The sequence below is a fragment of the Taudactylus pleione genome, unplaced genomic scaffold, assembly GCF_031769625.1.
Source record: "Taudactylus pleione unplaced genomic scaffold, aTauple2 ptg001518l, whole genome shotgun sequence".
Lineage (NCBI taxonomy): Eukaryota > Metazoa > Chordata > Amphibia > Anura > Myobatrachidae > Taudactylus > Taudactylus pleione.
Window position 1 is genome coordinate 570,256 of NW_028285916.1, and position 14,746 is coordinate 585,001.

General features: G+C 55.7%; 1 protein-coding gene across 3 annotated transcripts in view; it reads right to left on the reverse strand.

Moving 5' to 3' along the window:
- CFAP91 (cilia and flagella associated protein 91) overlaps positions 1-13,645 on the reverse strand; it is a 109,293-nt gene extending 95,648 nt beyond the window's left edge. For 2 of the 3 annotated variants that reach the window (XM_088463938.1, XM_088463937.1), the window contains exons 1-2: positions 12,070-12,242; positions 5,644-5,720 (exon numbers count right to left, since the gene is read on the reverse strand). In XM_088463938.1, the coding sequence (XP_088320064.1) occupies positions 5,644-5,720; positions 12,070-12,199 (207 nt within the window). In that variant the 5' untranslated portion in view covers positions 12,200-12,242. Of the gene's footprint in view, positions 1-5,643; positions 5,721-12,069; positions 12,243-13,075 lie in introns of those variants that run through there. The other variant, XM_088463939.1, reaches the window with a different exon arrangement.
- Between the last annotated feature and the right edge of the window lie 1,101 nt (positions 13,646-14,746).

Consider the following 14,746-nt stretch of genomic DNA (forward strand, 5'->3'; position numbering starts at 1 on the left):
TGTTAAAACCAGAAACCGCAGACCACCAATAAGGAGTCCGCTTACCATAAGGAACTTGAACGGATCACATAAAGCCAAAGAGGCCGGACCACAGTCCATGAGGCCACAACAGCCGAGAGGACTGGGAACTGAATGGCCATACCATAAGTTCCAGAATAATATGGAACCTAAAAACCACTTTAAGAAGAAACACAGGGCGAGAGCAACTCACACCCTGACATGATGCCCTCCAGAAGAGGGAGCCACATGAGAACGCACCCCATTCAGACACTCTCCTGGTTGATTTAAACACCCTGAGAGAGAGAGAGCTTAAACAATAGACCATGTAATGTCTATCACAACCAGCGGTTCCATTGACTGTCCCCGGAGGGAACAAAGAACCACTACTAACTCCCCAGGAGTCCCTAGGGAGGACAAGTGGAGACATAATCCAGAAAACACTCCAAAGGATGAACTGGATACCAGAGCGGAGCAATTCCATATCTTAACCATACCGACAGTGTAGAGATCCGCACTGTCAGGAAGGCCAGGCCAAGGGTGAAACCCAAGCCAGCTGGAAGGAATGCCAGAATATCTGGAAATCCTGGACACCGGAGGATCGTATCGACAGGTACGATACCATAAGAATTATGTATGCCACAGTCCATGGCAGATCCCAGCAAAGTCTGGCCTATCTGCTCTAAACATCTCAATGAAGACAGAGCCAGGGAAGCCCGAGGACCACAGTAGGGGCGCAGTTAAAGACAAGCGATCCAGATCCAGGGAAAAACAAGGACCCTGAGACAACAGGTCCAGATAGTGAAGCAGTAGGAACGGAGCATCGAGGAGGAGACTCCGAAAATCTTAGTACCAGTGATGTCTGGGACGACCTGGAGCCCCCAGAAGGAAAGCCCCTCCGTCTCGAATTAAACTTCCGAAGACCTCGAGGAAGAAGGGAGACCGGAGGACACAGGTACACAAAGTGGAAGGACCACTTCACTGACAAAGAGTCACTGAAGGTAGCTTCAGTACTCCTAGAGCTGGACTGTAACACCGGTAATGTGTGATCGAGTCAGAAGGCCATGGGGATCAATCCCCTCAGGGAGGCCCCCTCTGCTCACCAGGAGTTGAAACCTCTCTTGGAGAAGAGACTAGTCCCCGGGATGCACGCCGTGACGGCTGAGGAAGCCCGCTTCCCAATGGAGAGCTCCGGGAATAAACACCGCAGAGTTGGCCAGGAGAAGACCCTTGGACTATGTCAGAATGGGTGACATTCCTAACATTGCCACCCAACTACCAGTGTTGCCTAGATGGAAGCCACTGTTGTGACACTGTCGGACTGAACCTATTCAGGTTTACCGTGAAAGTCCAAGACAGCTTAAAGTATCAACAAGTTAAGTGGCAGGGCAGAAGCGACAGACGTCCAACTGCCCCGAAACGAATGCGGACCAGACACTGTCTTTAGCAAAGAACACCCTGGACGAGATGGCCATAGCCACCCGGACAGAGACCGACTCGCCTCCGGAGAAAGTATCATCGTTCGAACAGCGATCCGATGGAAAAAACTAGATCCATCTGGAGGGGAGTCAATTATGGCAAGGCCTGGAATGGAACTGAGCACATTCCACCCTACCAAAAGGTAGACACTCTGGTAGACCGCGCATCACAAAGAGTAATGACATATGTCGACTGCGTAGATATCCGCACACTCGAAGTTGAAGAGTGGAGATCTTGTCTTACGCCAGAAAAATTCTCAGATTCTGAGAATCCAGCAGTGCTCCCAGATGAAGAAAACCCTGTGAGGGATGCAGGGAAGACTTTTCCTCCGTTGACTAATTATCTGTGCCGAGAAGAAGCCCCGGTTATCCTGACCTGGCGGTAAAGTACCTTGGTGATCCTGCTAAAAGCAGGAGACCGTCCAGAGAAAGGAGCATTCGGATACACTGAACAGGTGAACTGTCAGAAAATCCATAAAGCTGGTAAACCCCGGTGGAGTTGAGGACAGCCCCAAAAGGCAGAGCCCGAAACTTACAAGTGTTGCTGTGGCACAGCAAACCTGAACCCATGCTGATGAGAGGGCTCTGTATGTACCCGTAGGTACGTATCCTGAATACTCGGATATACCATAAAATCCCCAGGTTCCAAACATCGGATGATGGAGCATGGACGATTCCACCTGAGTCAAGGCACCGTTGGAATCTGATTCAGGGATTTGAGACAGAGTATAGGCAAAGGAGGACCAGTCGGTCACCGCCCCAAAAAGAAAGTAGAACAACCAGTCCCTCACTGAGATAGTGAGGTTGGCCGAAATAGCTCTGCTTACCACAAAGACTGTATAGCTTTCTGGGATTGTAAGGCCCTGATCAGTTCTGAAGAAGGGCCCGTGTAACAATGCCTGTGAGGAGGCTGCATGAGCAATGAGAGGCCGTTGAGAATCAGTACCTCACTCTGGAAATTTCCCAGATGTAGACCTGTCCCGTCAGGCTGAGGGTATATCCTCAGGTGTAGAAACAGGGTCGTCCGGAAGTCCAGGACTGCTCGGTACTGGATATGGTGGCCCCCGTGGAGGCCGACAGCCTAGGAAAAAACAGGCCTTTAGGCTGACCCTGAGGACAAAAAGACTTAACAGAGTTAGTACGAATGTAGTGGGAGTAGCTAAAGACGGTATCTCCCCATTAGTGATACTGCCAATGATGCAACGATCTTGTCAAGGTCAGGACCAAACAAGAACTTCCCCCTGGAAGGAGTGTGCACCTCTGCTTTCCCATAACGCAGCCATAGGGTACTGCGGTGGATACAGACGCCGCCGAAACCCTGAAAGTTAGAAGACCGGCATCCCATGAGGTAATCCCACATATGACCACTGCATATTTTGTGAGCGGCAAAAAGATATTTGAACCTCAGACGTGTTGGAGGGGAAAAACGTCACAAAAGCATCACCATGCGATGGCCATGGTAGGACGGGCAACAGGCCCTGAAAACGAGTACATTGATTTCAGGCAAAGTTACCACCTACGGATCCGTAAAATTCGTCCAGGCCGGGATGGGAGGCGTATTAATGCCTGTAACCCGATGATTAACATACAAATCCATCCCAGAAGGGGATTTCCATTACTTGTGAGGACCCTCAGGGAATGGGAAACAGGAGGCCTTTGTGACTCCTCGTATCTGGGGACAGCCAGACTCCCGCTATGAGATCCACCCGCTGGGCAGAAAACGGGAGATGTATGATACTGGTGCAGGATCGACATTCTCTATATCCAGAATGAACCTGGCCACCAGCCCCAAAGCAGGGATAATAATACTTGAGATCGGCTCCCCCCATGTGAGAGGGAAAGAGCCGAATATACCATCCAGTTCACGGCAGAGCCACTGGTCAGTAACCACAGGGCGTATATCACGCCAATTAGTATTTCGTATAAAACGACATCCACCAGGGTGGCCGTTGTGGTAATCCCTGCAAGGGGAATGACAGACCGATGTGGTATCGGAGGTAATTCATGTACTGTGAAAAACCCCGGCAGGGAGCGATAGTCTGTGACACAGGGGTAAATTGCAAGAAATTGCGAGATACCCCGAGTTCAAAAGGGCAGTATGGTGAAGTAACTCCAAGCGAGTGACGACAATGGGGCCCGCCCGGCGATCCTCAAAGGAGAGGATCCTGAGAAACAACGCCCTTTAAGGGGGTCGTGCAAGGGGCCCGGCACCAGATGGTGCCGCATACGTAAACCTTTCTGAGTTAAAATCCTCCGCACTAATTCCTGCAGGCTATGACTTGCAGGATAGCAATAATGGGTGCAGTATCGTGTGCAATCTCCTGGTCAGATATATCTGACTATCTTGACGGAAATATTAAGCAGCGCCATACCGGTCCTGACTGACGCTAAGATTAGCTGCAGGAACCCATTATCAGCGTACGCAACTCACAGTTCCATCTAAAATATGGCAACGTGCAGCACGCAACAGTATGTGACAAACCTCACAGATATTAACAAATATATATATGTGAGGTCTCAGAACCACCCCAGGTACACCTGTATTAGGGCAGATAAAGAAAAGGGATAGATATACACTGACAGGTGAGAGAAAAAGCAGACAGTCAGCACTAGCATAAGTCACATACAATGCAGAAAAATATATATACATACATAAGCATGACATATAATATACTGCACAATGTCGCTACATTCAACTGCCCAGATTCAGTGTCTGGGAAGGCTATAGCGCTGTGTACACTCACCCAAAATGGCCAGGTACGCAGGGGGACTGGGCTCACTGACATCCTAAGAGTTCTGCAGCACCACAGAGAGAAAATGGCCACTGGAGACCTCAGAAGAAGCGTGGCCCGCGGAGGAAGCAGCTCAGCGACGCCAGACTGTATTATTGAAAGGCGCGCTGAGCTGAGGGGAGGAGCCGCTAGACAGGGAAGGCTTCCTCCCCTGGCTAGCAATTAACCCCCCGGGATGCCGGCTCCCGCTGCCGCTATAATCCCTGGTGGGCTGTGGACACGCGGGGTATGCCTCCATGGAGGGGGAGCCCGCCGCCACCGCTAGCGCCTCCGGTCTGTCCCCAGAGACCGGAGGCATAAGGCTGCATGTACACGCGGGTCACCGCAAGCGGTGACCACGCGACTTACCTGTCCCCGTCGATCCGGCAGCAGCCCAGGGATTCCTCCAGAGCCCGGCTAGTACAGACTCTGGGGTCCCGCTGCGATCCCCAGATCTGTACTGGTGTCGCAGCGCCGGCGGGGTGTAGGAGCGGCAGCTTAGACGTCCATTGGACAGTCTGATGCTGCCGCTCTGAAGAGTAGTAAAAAAAATAATAAAACAAAACTCTTTTAAGCTTAGAGGCTGCTAAGCAGCCCCCGTGCAGTAACGGTGACCCGACTCCGGCCGGGCACCAACTTAAACTGAGGTGCCTCTGGCTGGGGGGCGGGGTTATAGGGAGAGTGGACCCAAGTGCATCCTGGGAGCTAAAAGCTTTAACTGCGTGGTGCCCGGATTTGGTTCCCAACCTATACCCCAAGGTCAACCCTGTGGACTCCCTATGGACCCTGAAGTAGAAAGCGGGATATCACACAGCGCTATGCAGCCGCTCCTGACTTATACCCCATATAGCGGGATATCACACAGCGCTATGCAGCCGCTCCTGACTTATACCCCATATAGCCGGATATCACACAGCGCTATGCAGCCGCTCCTGACTTACACCCCATATAGCGGGATATCACACAGCGCTATGCAGCCGCTCCTGGCTTACACCCCATATAGCGGGATATCACACAGCGCTATACAGCCGCTCCTGGCTTACACCCCATATAGCGGGATATCACGCAGCGCTATACAACCGCTCCTGGCTTACACCCCATATAGCGGGATATCACGCAGCGCTATACAGCCGCTCCTGGCTTACACCCCATATAGTGGGATATCACACAGCGCTATGCAGCCGCTCCTGGCTTACACCCCATATAGCGGGATATCACACAGCGCTATGCAGCCGCTCCTGGCTTACACCCCATATAGCGGGATATCACACGGCTCTGAGCTTCATCAGTCTGGCTCCTCCCGTGATCCCTGCACATTTGGGGAGCAGTGACAGAGACAGGTAGCACTGAGTTATTAATGAGCCGTACATACATTACTGCCCATCAGCGATACTCACCAGCCTGTCATAGGACATGTGGGCCCTGAGTGTTGCCTGAGCATGGTCCTTCTCACTAGATAATGTGTATAATGGATCTACAAGGAAGGAAACAAGAATAAGATAACACTAATAAGTATCTCATTGGAATAAACCTCCATTGTAATTATTTTCATTTACAGATTATATTCAATTCAACTTCCATTAGGCAGATATATCTGAGGGGCAGGTGTCACTGCTATGGCCCTGATTCAGCAAGGATCGCAGGTCCTTATACGCACGCAATAGGGCGATTGTTGCGTACTGTGCATGCGTCACAGTGCACGTGCGCAAACTAGTTATTGCGATCGGGAATGCGATCGCAGAGGATACGCTAACCCATGGCAGAATGATTGACAGGAAGTGCCGTTTGTGGGTGGTGACGAGGGGGGTGGGAAGCGGTCGGGCGTACACAGGCGTGCCAGTATTTAGAGACGGCGTTGCAGGGGCGTGCTTAAATTAGCCACTGTGATACCAGACGCAGCCTGAGGCCTCATGTAAGCAGTTCCTGACCTCCCTTCACTGTGCGTCTGGATCCGATGTTACCGATCATTTCGCTATGTTGCCCTAGTATACAGATGTGAGTAAGGGGAAGTGGGCGTCCTTGTGTCAGACTGCGATCGCAATGCGAATACAAACATTTACATATCACCGCTGATATTAACACCCGCGCTGTGTGCGTATACGCAGAATAGCGATCATTGCTGAATCAGGCCCTGTAACCTTTCCAGACTCTGGTTCCCAGATTATTACTATAAGGGACAGCGGCACTTGTATCTCCGACATCTGGCTGACTATAGTGTGCCCAGCAATGTCATGGTTCTTAGGGCCTGATTCAGACCCACTCGCAAGGGGGTCGATGGTGGCCCAGTGCGCACGCACGGCATGTGCGGGTCCCGTAGCGAGTGAGACCTTCACTTGCGCTGGAGCTCGCAGCAAAACAGGGCGGCTGTCGATGTTGATCAGCAGCTCGCCCCGTTTTGTAGGCGGGTAGAGGGGGTGGCTGAACAAACGGAGGCGTTCCCGAAGAAACCCCTGCCGTTTGTGGGCGTCCCTACTGACATCACTCGTGACATCGGCTCTATCAGAGCTGGAAGTCCACTCGGCATTGCGAGTGCTGAGACCCTACCTTAGGGTCTCCTTGCAATGCCGATGGTCACGATCATCTCCTGCCCGCTCGCACTGGCTGTGGGTGGGCACCCACAGCTTAGCGAGTGGACAGGGAAAAAAAAATACTCCCCGCCCTGATTCAGAGTGTGCGCTCGCAAACAGCGAGCGGCTCTGAATCAGGCCATTCGGGCCTGATTCAGACCCGTTCACTAGATGCGATCGCTCGCATCCAGCATATGCAAATTTTTCAAAGTGATGTCATGGGAAGCGAGCGCTCACTAAGGCATAAGCACACCCACTTTAGCTGTGCGAGTGATTGCTGTTTATGCAGACAGCCACTAGTGTATGTAGACGCCCACTAGCGCACATCATCTCCAGGAAGTGTAATAAACCATTGGTACATCGAGCACCATCGGTAGTGAACGCAGCACTTGCGGTAGCCTTACCCTGCCGCAAGCACTGCGAGGACTTCAATGTAAAAAAACAGGCATGTGACGTGTACTATGACGCTGCGTGTTAATTATGCACACTTTAAAAACTGCGTTGAAACACTCAAGTATGCCTGCGTTCGCACCTCCACTCCCCCGTTTTTACTGCCCTGCCCCTGTTACCACCCACAAACGGCCTCTCCTGTCACTCATTATACTGGGCTGTCTTTGCCGGGCAAGCGCTTTCCGATCGCTGTGAGTAGTTTGCGCACAGCGATGCATACGCAGATTAGCAAACATCGCCAATAGCGAGAGGACGGCTGCTAGCGACCGGGTCTGAATCAGGCCCTTAGTGTACAGGTGTTCAGGTGAGGGTATACAGAGAGAGACAGGTGTGCGCTGGGGCTCAGGAGGGGCAGACAGAGGGACAGGGTCGATGCTGGAAGTGGGTGCTGGGGCTCAGGAGGGGTACACAGAGGGACAGGGTCGATGCTGGAGGTGGGTGCTGGGGCTCAGGAGGGGTACACAGAGGGACAGGGTCGATGCTGGAGGTGGGGACTGGGGCGCAGGAGGGGCACTCAGAGGGTATGGGGACAGTGCTGGAGGTGGGGACTGGGGCGCAGGAGGGGCACGCAGAGGGTATGGGGACAGTGCTGGCGGTGGGCACTGGGGCTCAGGAGGGGCACGCAGAGGGTATGGGGACAGTGCTGGAGGTGGGCACTGGGGCCCAGGAGGGGCATGCAGAGGGTATGGGGACAGTGCTGGAGGGGGCGCTGGGGCACAGGAGGGGCACGCAGAGGGTATGGGACAGTGCTGGAGGGGGGCGCTGGGGTGCAGGAGGGGCACGCAGAGGGTATGGGGACAGTGCTGGAGGGGGCGCAGGAGGGGCACGCAGAGGGTATGGGGACATTGCTGGAGGTGGGCACTGGGGGGCAGGAGGGGCACGCAGAGGGTATGGGGATAGTGCTGGAGGTGGGCACTGGGGTGCACGCAGAGGGTATGGCGACAGTGCTGGATTTGGGCACTGGAGCACAGGAGGGGCACGCAGAGGGTATGGAGACAGTGCTGGTGGTGGGCACTGGGGCGCAGAGAGGGGCACGCAGAGGGTATGGGGACGGGTGCTGGAGGTGGGCACTGGAGAGGAGGGGCACGCAGAGTGTAATGGGGACAGTGCTGGAGGTGGGCACTGGGGCGCAGGAGGGGCACGCAGAGGGTATGGGGACAGTGCTGGAGGTGGGCACTGGGGTGCAGGAGGGGCACGCAGAGGGTATGGGGACAGTGCTGGAGGTGGGCACTGGGGTGCAGGTGGGGAACTCAGAGGGTATGGGGACAGTGCTGGAGGTGGGCACTGGGACGCAGGAGGGGCATGCAGAGGGTATGGGGACAGTGCTGGAGGTGGGCACTGGGGTGCAGGTGGGGAACAGAGGGTATGGGGACAGTGCTGGAGGTGGGCACTGGGACGCAGGAGGGGCATGCAGAGGGTATGGGGACAGTGCTGGAGGTGGGCACTGGGGTGCAGGTGGGGAACAGAGGGTATGGGGACAGTGCTGGAGGTGGGCACTGGGACGCAGGAGGGGCACGCAGAGGGTATGGGGACAGTGCTGGAGGTGGGCAATGGGGTGCAGGAGGGGCACGCAGAGGGTATGGGGACAGTGCTGGAGGTGGGCACTGGGGCGCAGGAGGGGCACGCAGAGGGTATGGGGACAGTGCTGGAGGTGGGCACTGGGGCGCAGGAGGGGCACGCAGAGGGTATGGGGACAGTGCTGGAGGTGGTCAATGGGGCGCAGGAGGGGCACGCAGAGGGTATGGGGACAGTGCTGGAGGTGGGCACTGGGGCGCAGGAGGGGCACGCAGAGGGTATGGGGACAGTGCTGGAGGTGGGCACTGGGGCGCAGGAGGGGCACGCAGAGAGTATGGGGACAGTGCTGGAGGTGGGCACTGGGGCGCAGGAGGGGCACGCAGAGGGTATGGGGACAGTGCTGGAGGTGGGCACTGGGGCGCAGGAGGGGCACGCAGAGGGTATGGGGACAGTGCTGGAGGTGGGCACTGGGGCACAGGAGGGGAACTCAGAGGGTATGGGGACAGTGCTGGAGGTGGGCACTGGGGCACAGGAGGGGAACTCAGAGGGTATGGGGACAGTGCTGGAGGTGGGCACTGGGGCACAGGAGGGGAACTCAGAGGGTATGGGGACAGTGCTGGAGGTGGGCACTGGGGTGCAGGAGGGGCACGCAGAGGGTATGGGGACAGTGCTGGAGGTGGGCACTGGGGTGCAGGTGGGGAACAGAGGGTATGGGGACAGTGCTGGAGGTGGGCACTGGGACGCAGGAGGGGCATGCAGAGGGTATGGGGACAGTGCTGGAGGTGGGCAATGGGGTGCAGGAGGGGCACGCAGAGGGTATGGGGACAGTGCTGGAGGTGGGCACTGGGGCGCAGGAGGGGCACGCAGAGGGTATGGGGACAGTGCTGGAGGTGGGCACTGGGGCGCAGGAAGGGCACGCAGAGGGTATGGGGACAGTGCTGGAGGTGGGCACTGGGGCGCAGGAGGGGAACTCAGAGGGTATGGGGACAGTGCTGGAGGTGGGCACTGGGGCACAGGAGGGGAACTCAGAGGGTATGGGGACAGTGCTGGAGGTGGGCACTGGGGCACAGGAGGGGAACTCAGAGGGTATGGGGACAGTGCTGGAGGTGGGCACTGGGGCACAGGAGGGGAACTCAGAGGGTATGGGGACAGTGCTGGAGGTGGGCACTGGGGTGCAGGAGGGGCACGCAGAGGGTATGGGGACAGTGCTGGAGGTGGGCACTGGGGTGCAGGTGGGGAACAGAGGGTATGGGGACAGTGCTGGAGGTGGGCACTGGGACGCAGGAGGGGCATGCAGAGGGTATGGGGACAGTGCTGGAGGTGGGCAATGGGGTGCAGGAGGGGCACGCAGAGGGTATGGGGACAGTGCTGGAGGTGGGCACTGGGGCGCAGGAGGGGCACGCAGAGGGTATGGGGACAGTGCTGGAGGTGGGCACTGGGGCGCAGGAGGGGCACGCAGAGGGTATGGGGACAGTGCTGGAGGTGGGCACTGGGGCGCAGGAGGGGCACGCAGAGGGTATGGGGACAGTGCTGGAGGTGGGCACTGGGGCACAGGAGGGGAACTCAGAGGGTATGGGGACAGTGCTGGAGGTGGGCACTGGGGTGCAGGAGGGGCACGCAGAGGGTATGGGGACAGTGCTGGAGGTGGGCACTGGGGCGCAGGAGGGGTACGCAGAGGGTATGGGGACAGTGCTGGAGGTGGGCACTGGGGCGCAGGAGGGGCACGCAGAGGGTATGGGGACAGTGCTGGAGGTGGGCACTGGGGCGCAGGAGGGGCACGCAGAGGGTATGGGGACAGTGCTGGAGGTGGGCACTGGGGCGCAGGAGGGGCACGCAGAGGGTATGGGGACAGTGCTGGAGGTGGGCACTGGGGTGCAGGAGGGGCACGCAGAGGGTATGGGGACAGTGCTGGAGGTGGGCACTGGGGCACAGGAGGGGAACTCAGAGGGTATGGGGACAGTGCTGGAGGTGGGCACTGGGGCACAGGAGGGGAACTCAGAGGGTATGGGGACAGTGCTGGAGGTGGGCACTGGGGTGCAGGAGGGGCACGCAGAGGGTATGGGGACAGTGCTGGAGGTGGGCACTGGGGCACAGGAGGGGAACTCAGAGGGTATGGGGACAGTGCTGGAGGTGGGCACTGGGGCACAGGAGGGGAACTCAGAGGGTATGGGGACAGTGCTGGAGGTGGGCACTGGGGCACAGGAGGGGAACTCAGAGGGTATGGGGACAGTGCTGGAGGTGGGCACTGGGGCACAGGAGGGGAACTCAGAGGGTATGGGGACAGTGCTGGAGGTGGGCACTGGGGTGCAGGAGGGGCACGCAGAGGGTATGGGGACAGTGCTGGAGGTGGGCACTGGGGCGCAGGAGGGGCACGCAGAGGGTATGGGGACAGTGCTGGAGGTGGGCACTGGGGCGCAGGAGGGGCACGCAGAGGGTATGGGGACAGTGCTGGAGGTGGGCACTGGGGCGCAGGAGGGGCACGCAGAGGGTATGGGGACAGTGCTGGAGGTGGGCACTGGGGTGCAGGAGGGGCACGCAGAGGGTATGGGGACAGTGCTGGAGGTGGGCACTGGGGCACAGGAGGGGAACTCAGAGGGTATGGGGACAGTGCTGGAGGTGGGCACTGGGGCACAGGAGGGGAACTCAGAGGGTATGGGGACAGTGCTGGAGGTGGGCACTGGGGTGCAGGAGGGGCACTCAGAGGGTATGGGGACAGTGCTGGAGGTGGGCACTGGGGCACAGGAGGGGAACTCAGAGGGTATGGGGACAGTGCTGGAGGTGGGCACTGGGGCACAGGAGGGGAACTCAGAGGGTATGGGGACAGTGCTGGAGGTGGGCACTGGGGCACAGGAGGGGAACTCAGAGGGTATGGGGACAGTGCTGGAGGTGGGCACTGGGGCACAGGAGGGGAACTCAGAGGGTATGGGGACAGTGCTGGAGGTGGGCACTGGGGCACAGGAGGGGAACTCAGAGGGTATGGGGACAGTGCTGGAGGTGGGCACTGGGGCACAGGAGGGGAACTCAGAGGGTATGGGGACAGTGCTGGAGGTGGGCACTGGGGTGCAGGAGGGGCACGCAGAGGGTATGGGGACAGTGCTGGAGGTGGGCACTGGGGCGCAGGAGGGGCACGCAGAGGGTATGGGGACAGTGCTGGAGGTGGGCACTGGGGCGCAGGAGGGGCACGCAGAGGGTATGGGGACAGTGCTGGAGGTGGGCACTGGGGCGCACATGAACGGGACACGGAAGCTCCTAGGGGAGGGGGGTGAGCGGGGCTCGGGGTGTCTCGGGTACCGTAGAGGAAGTCGTAGCTCCGGCCGGCTCGGTAGTGGCCCCCGGGGCCCGCTTGCTGGGTCAGGGTCCGGCTCATGCTGGCCGAATGAGAAGTCACTATGGAGACCGGCCGCGGCATACTGGTTACCATGGACACGGGAGCACGTGAAGGACATTACCATAGAGACTACATTTCCCGGCATCCTCTGCTCCGCGCCTGCGCAGTGTCCGCCTGTTGTTTTCTGGGTGAGAGAGGGAGGGGGCTGGTCTTCATTACACTGTTATTATTATACATCCCAGGGAGAACATGTCTGGAGTATGTATGTCATGTGTACTAGGGTGTCATCACATGTCTATAGTATGTATATAATGTGTACTAGGGTGTCATCACATGTCTGTAGTATGCATGTCATGTCTAGAGTGTCATCGCATGTTGTAGAATATATGTCATGTGTAGTAGGGTGTCATAACACGTCTGTAGCATGTATGTCATGGGTACAGTGTTATCACATGTCTGGAGTATGTATGTCATGTGTACTAGGGTGTCAACACATGTTTGTAGTATGTATGTCATATTTATGGTCTCATCACGTGTCTGTAGTATGTATGTTGTGCACTAGTGTGTCATCACATGTCTGTTGCATGTATGTTGTGTACTTGGGTGTCATCACATGTCTGTAGTATGTATGTTGTGTACTAGGGTGTCATCACGTGTCTGTAGTATGTATGTCATGTGTACTAGGGTGTCATCAAATTTCTGCAGTATGTTTGTCATGAGTACGGTGTCTTCACATGTCTGTAGTGTGTGCCATGTGTCTAGTATGTATGTTCTTACAAGTCTGTAGTGTGTATGTCATGTTTAGGGTGTCATCACATGGATATGTCTAGCTTAATGTGTAGGGGGTCATGTCATCACATGTTTATAACACAATGTGTTTGGGGTATGATCACGTGTCTGTGGCATTGCATGTGTGAGTACTCATTGTCACGGCCAGGGTATTTCAGCATGGCGCTAGGCGAGTGTTACCTGTGAGGTCATTGTGGCGCGGGCTGTCTGGTGGCGGAGCTGGTGTCTGGCGGGGGGCTTTGGCTGCTCACGTTGTTGTGCGGGCCTGTTGTCACTCTGCGCTGGTAAGGCCTGGCGGCGTCTCCATTCCGTTTGGCATGGGCGCCGCGATCTTGCCTTCTGGCCATGTGATGCGGCTGGACAATCCTGGTGAGTCACATGTTCCCTCCGGCCAGTAACAGCACGGCATGGGGTATTTAGGAAGGGTCAGTGCCTTCCTTCTTTGCCAGTGCAACGTGTATCTCAGCCTAGCTGAGAGGGAGTTCTCTGTGCTTTCCTGTTCCTGTGAATCCGCTGTCTGCCAGTCTGCCTGTCAGCTCCTAGCTCCCACTGGATTACCCCGCTACCTCCATCACCCTTGCCCATACCTGAGTGCCTGAGCCTGCTGACATCCTGCACTTCAGTTCACTATCTGCAAACCTGGCTTGTTTGTTTTCAGTTTCACTACCTGCACACCTGGACTGCTCTAATTGTTTCTACCTGGACATTAACCCTTTTGCTCCCACCACAGAACTCTTGTGCACATTTATATTTTCCTGGATTTTTATTTACTGCCACATTATATGTCTACTCAAGCACTTATTAAAAATCCTAGTTTTATTTACAAATCTGCTTCTGTGATCGCTCCTGCTACCACCCTGGTTCCACAAATAACCCAGAACATAACACTCATTACATACAGTATATGTTGTGTGGTATGTGTGGAATTTTGCATGTATCCTGTAACACTCTAATGGAGCGTACACACGGTCAGATTTGTCAGACTTGTCAGATTTGTCAGATGAACGACTGAACGATTAAACGATTTGGACGATTTGACCAAAGTTTTGAACGATTGAACGATTTTTGACTGCATTAAAATGAATGGAATCGTCCAAGTCTGACTGCAAACACATCAGATGTCAGATATCGTTATCTGACAAACGGGAACGCGCATCGTTGATCGTCCATCGTTCAGGCATGTCAGATATGAACGATTTTCCATCAGATATGAACGACTGAACGATTTTTAAATCGTTATCGTCCATATCTGAAGAAAAAATCGGATCGTGTGTATGCACCATTAGATAGATCCCTGTTATTGACAGCCTGTAAGCAGGTCACATATGAGCATCTACACCATGCTGGGGTTATTATATAGTGATTACCCTGACAGGCCCAGTAACACAGAGTGCCACCACCGTACATGGGACACTTACTAATTACACTGTAATTAGACATCTCCCCCTATAGAGACTGCCTTCCATATTTTCGATATGACGCCCTGTCTGTGTGTGTGTATATATACAGTAGCTGGTAAAGACTACAGCTAGTCATGGTCACTTGTCCATCACTCTTCCCCAGATTACCCCATAGTGTTACTGCGTGCCGTGTCTCTCCATATGACGCCCTGTCTGTGTGTGTATATATAGCTGGTAAAGACTACAGCTAGTCACCTCCACTTGTCCATCACTCTTTCTTCCCCAGATTACCCCATAGTGTTACTGCGTGCCGTGTCTCTCCATATGACGTCCTGTGTGTATATATAGCTGGTAAAGACTACAGCTAGTCATGGTCACTTGTCCATCACTCTTCCCCAGATTACCCCATAGTGTTACTGCGTGCCGTGTCTCTCCATATGACGTCCTGTGT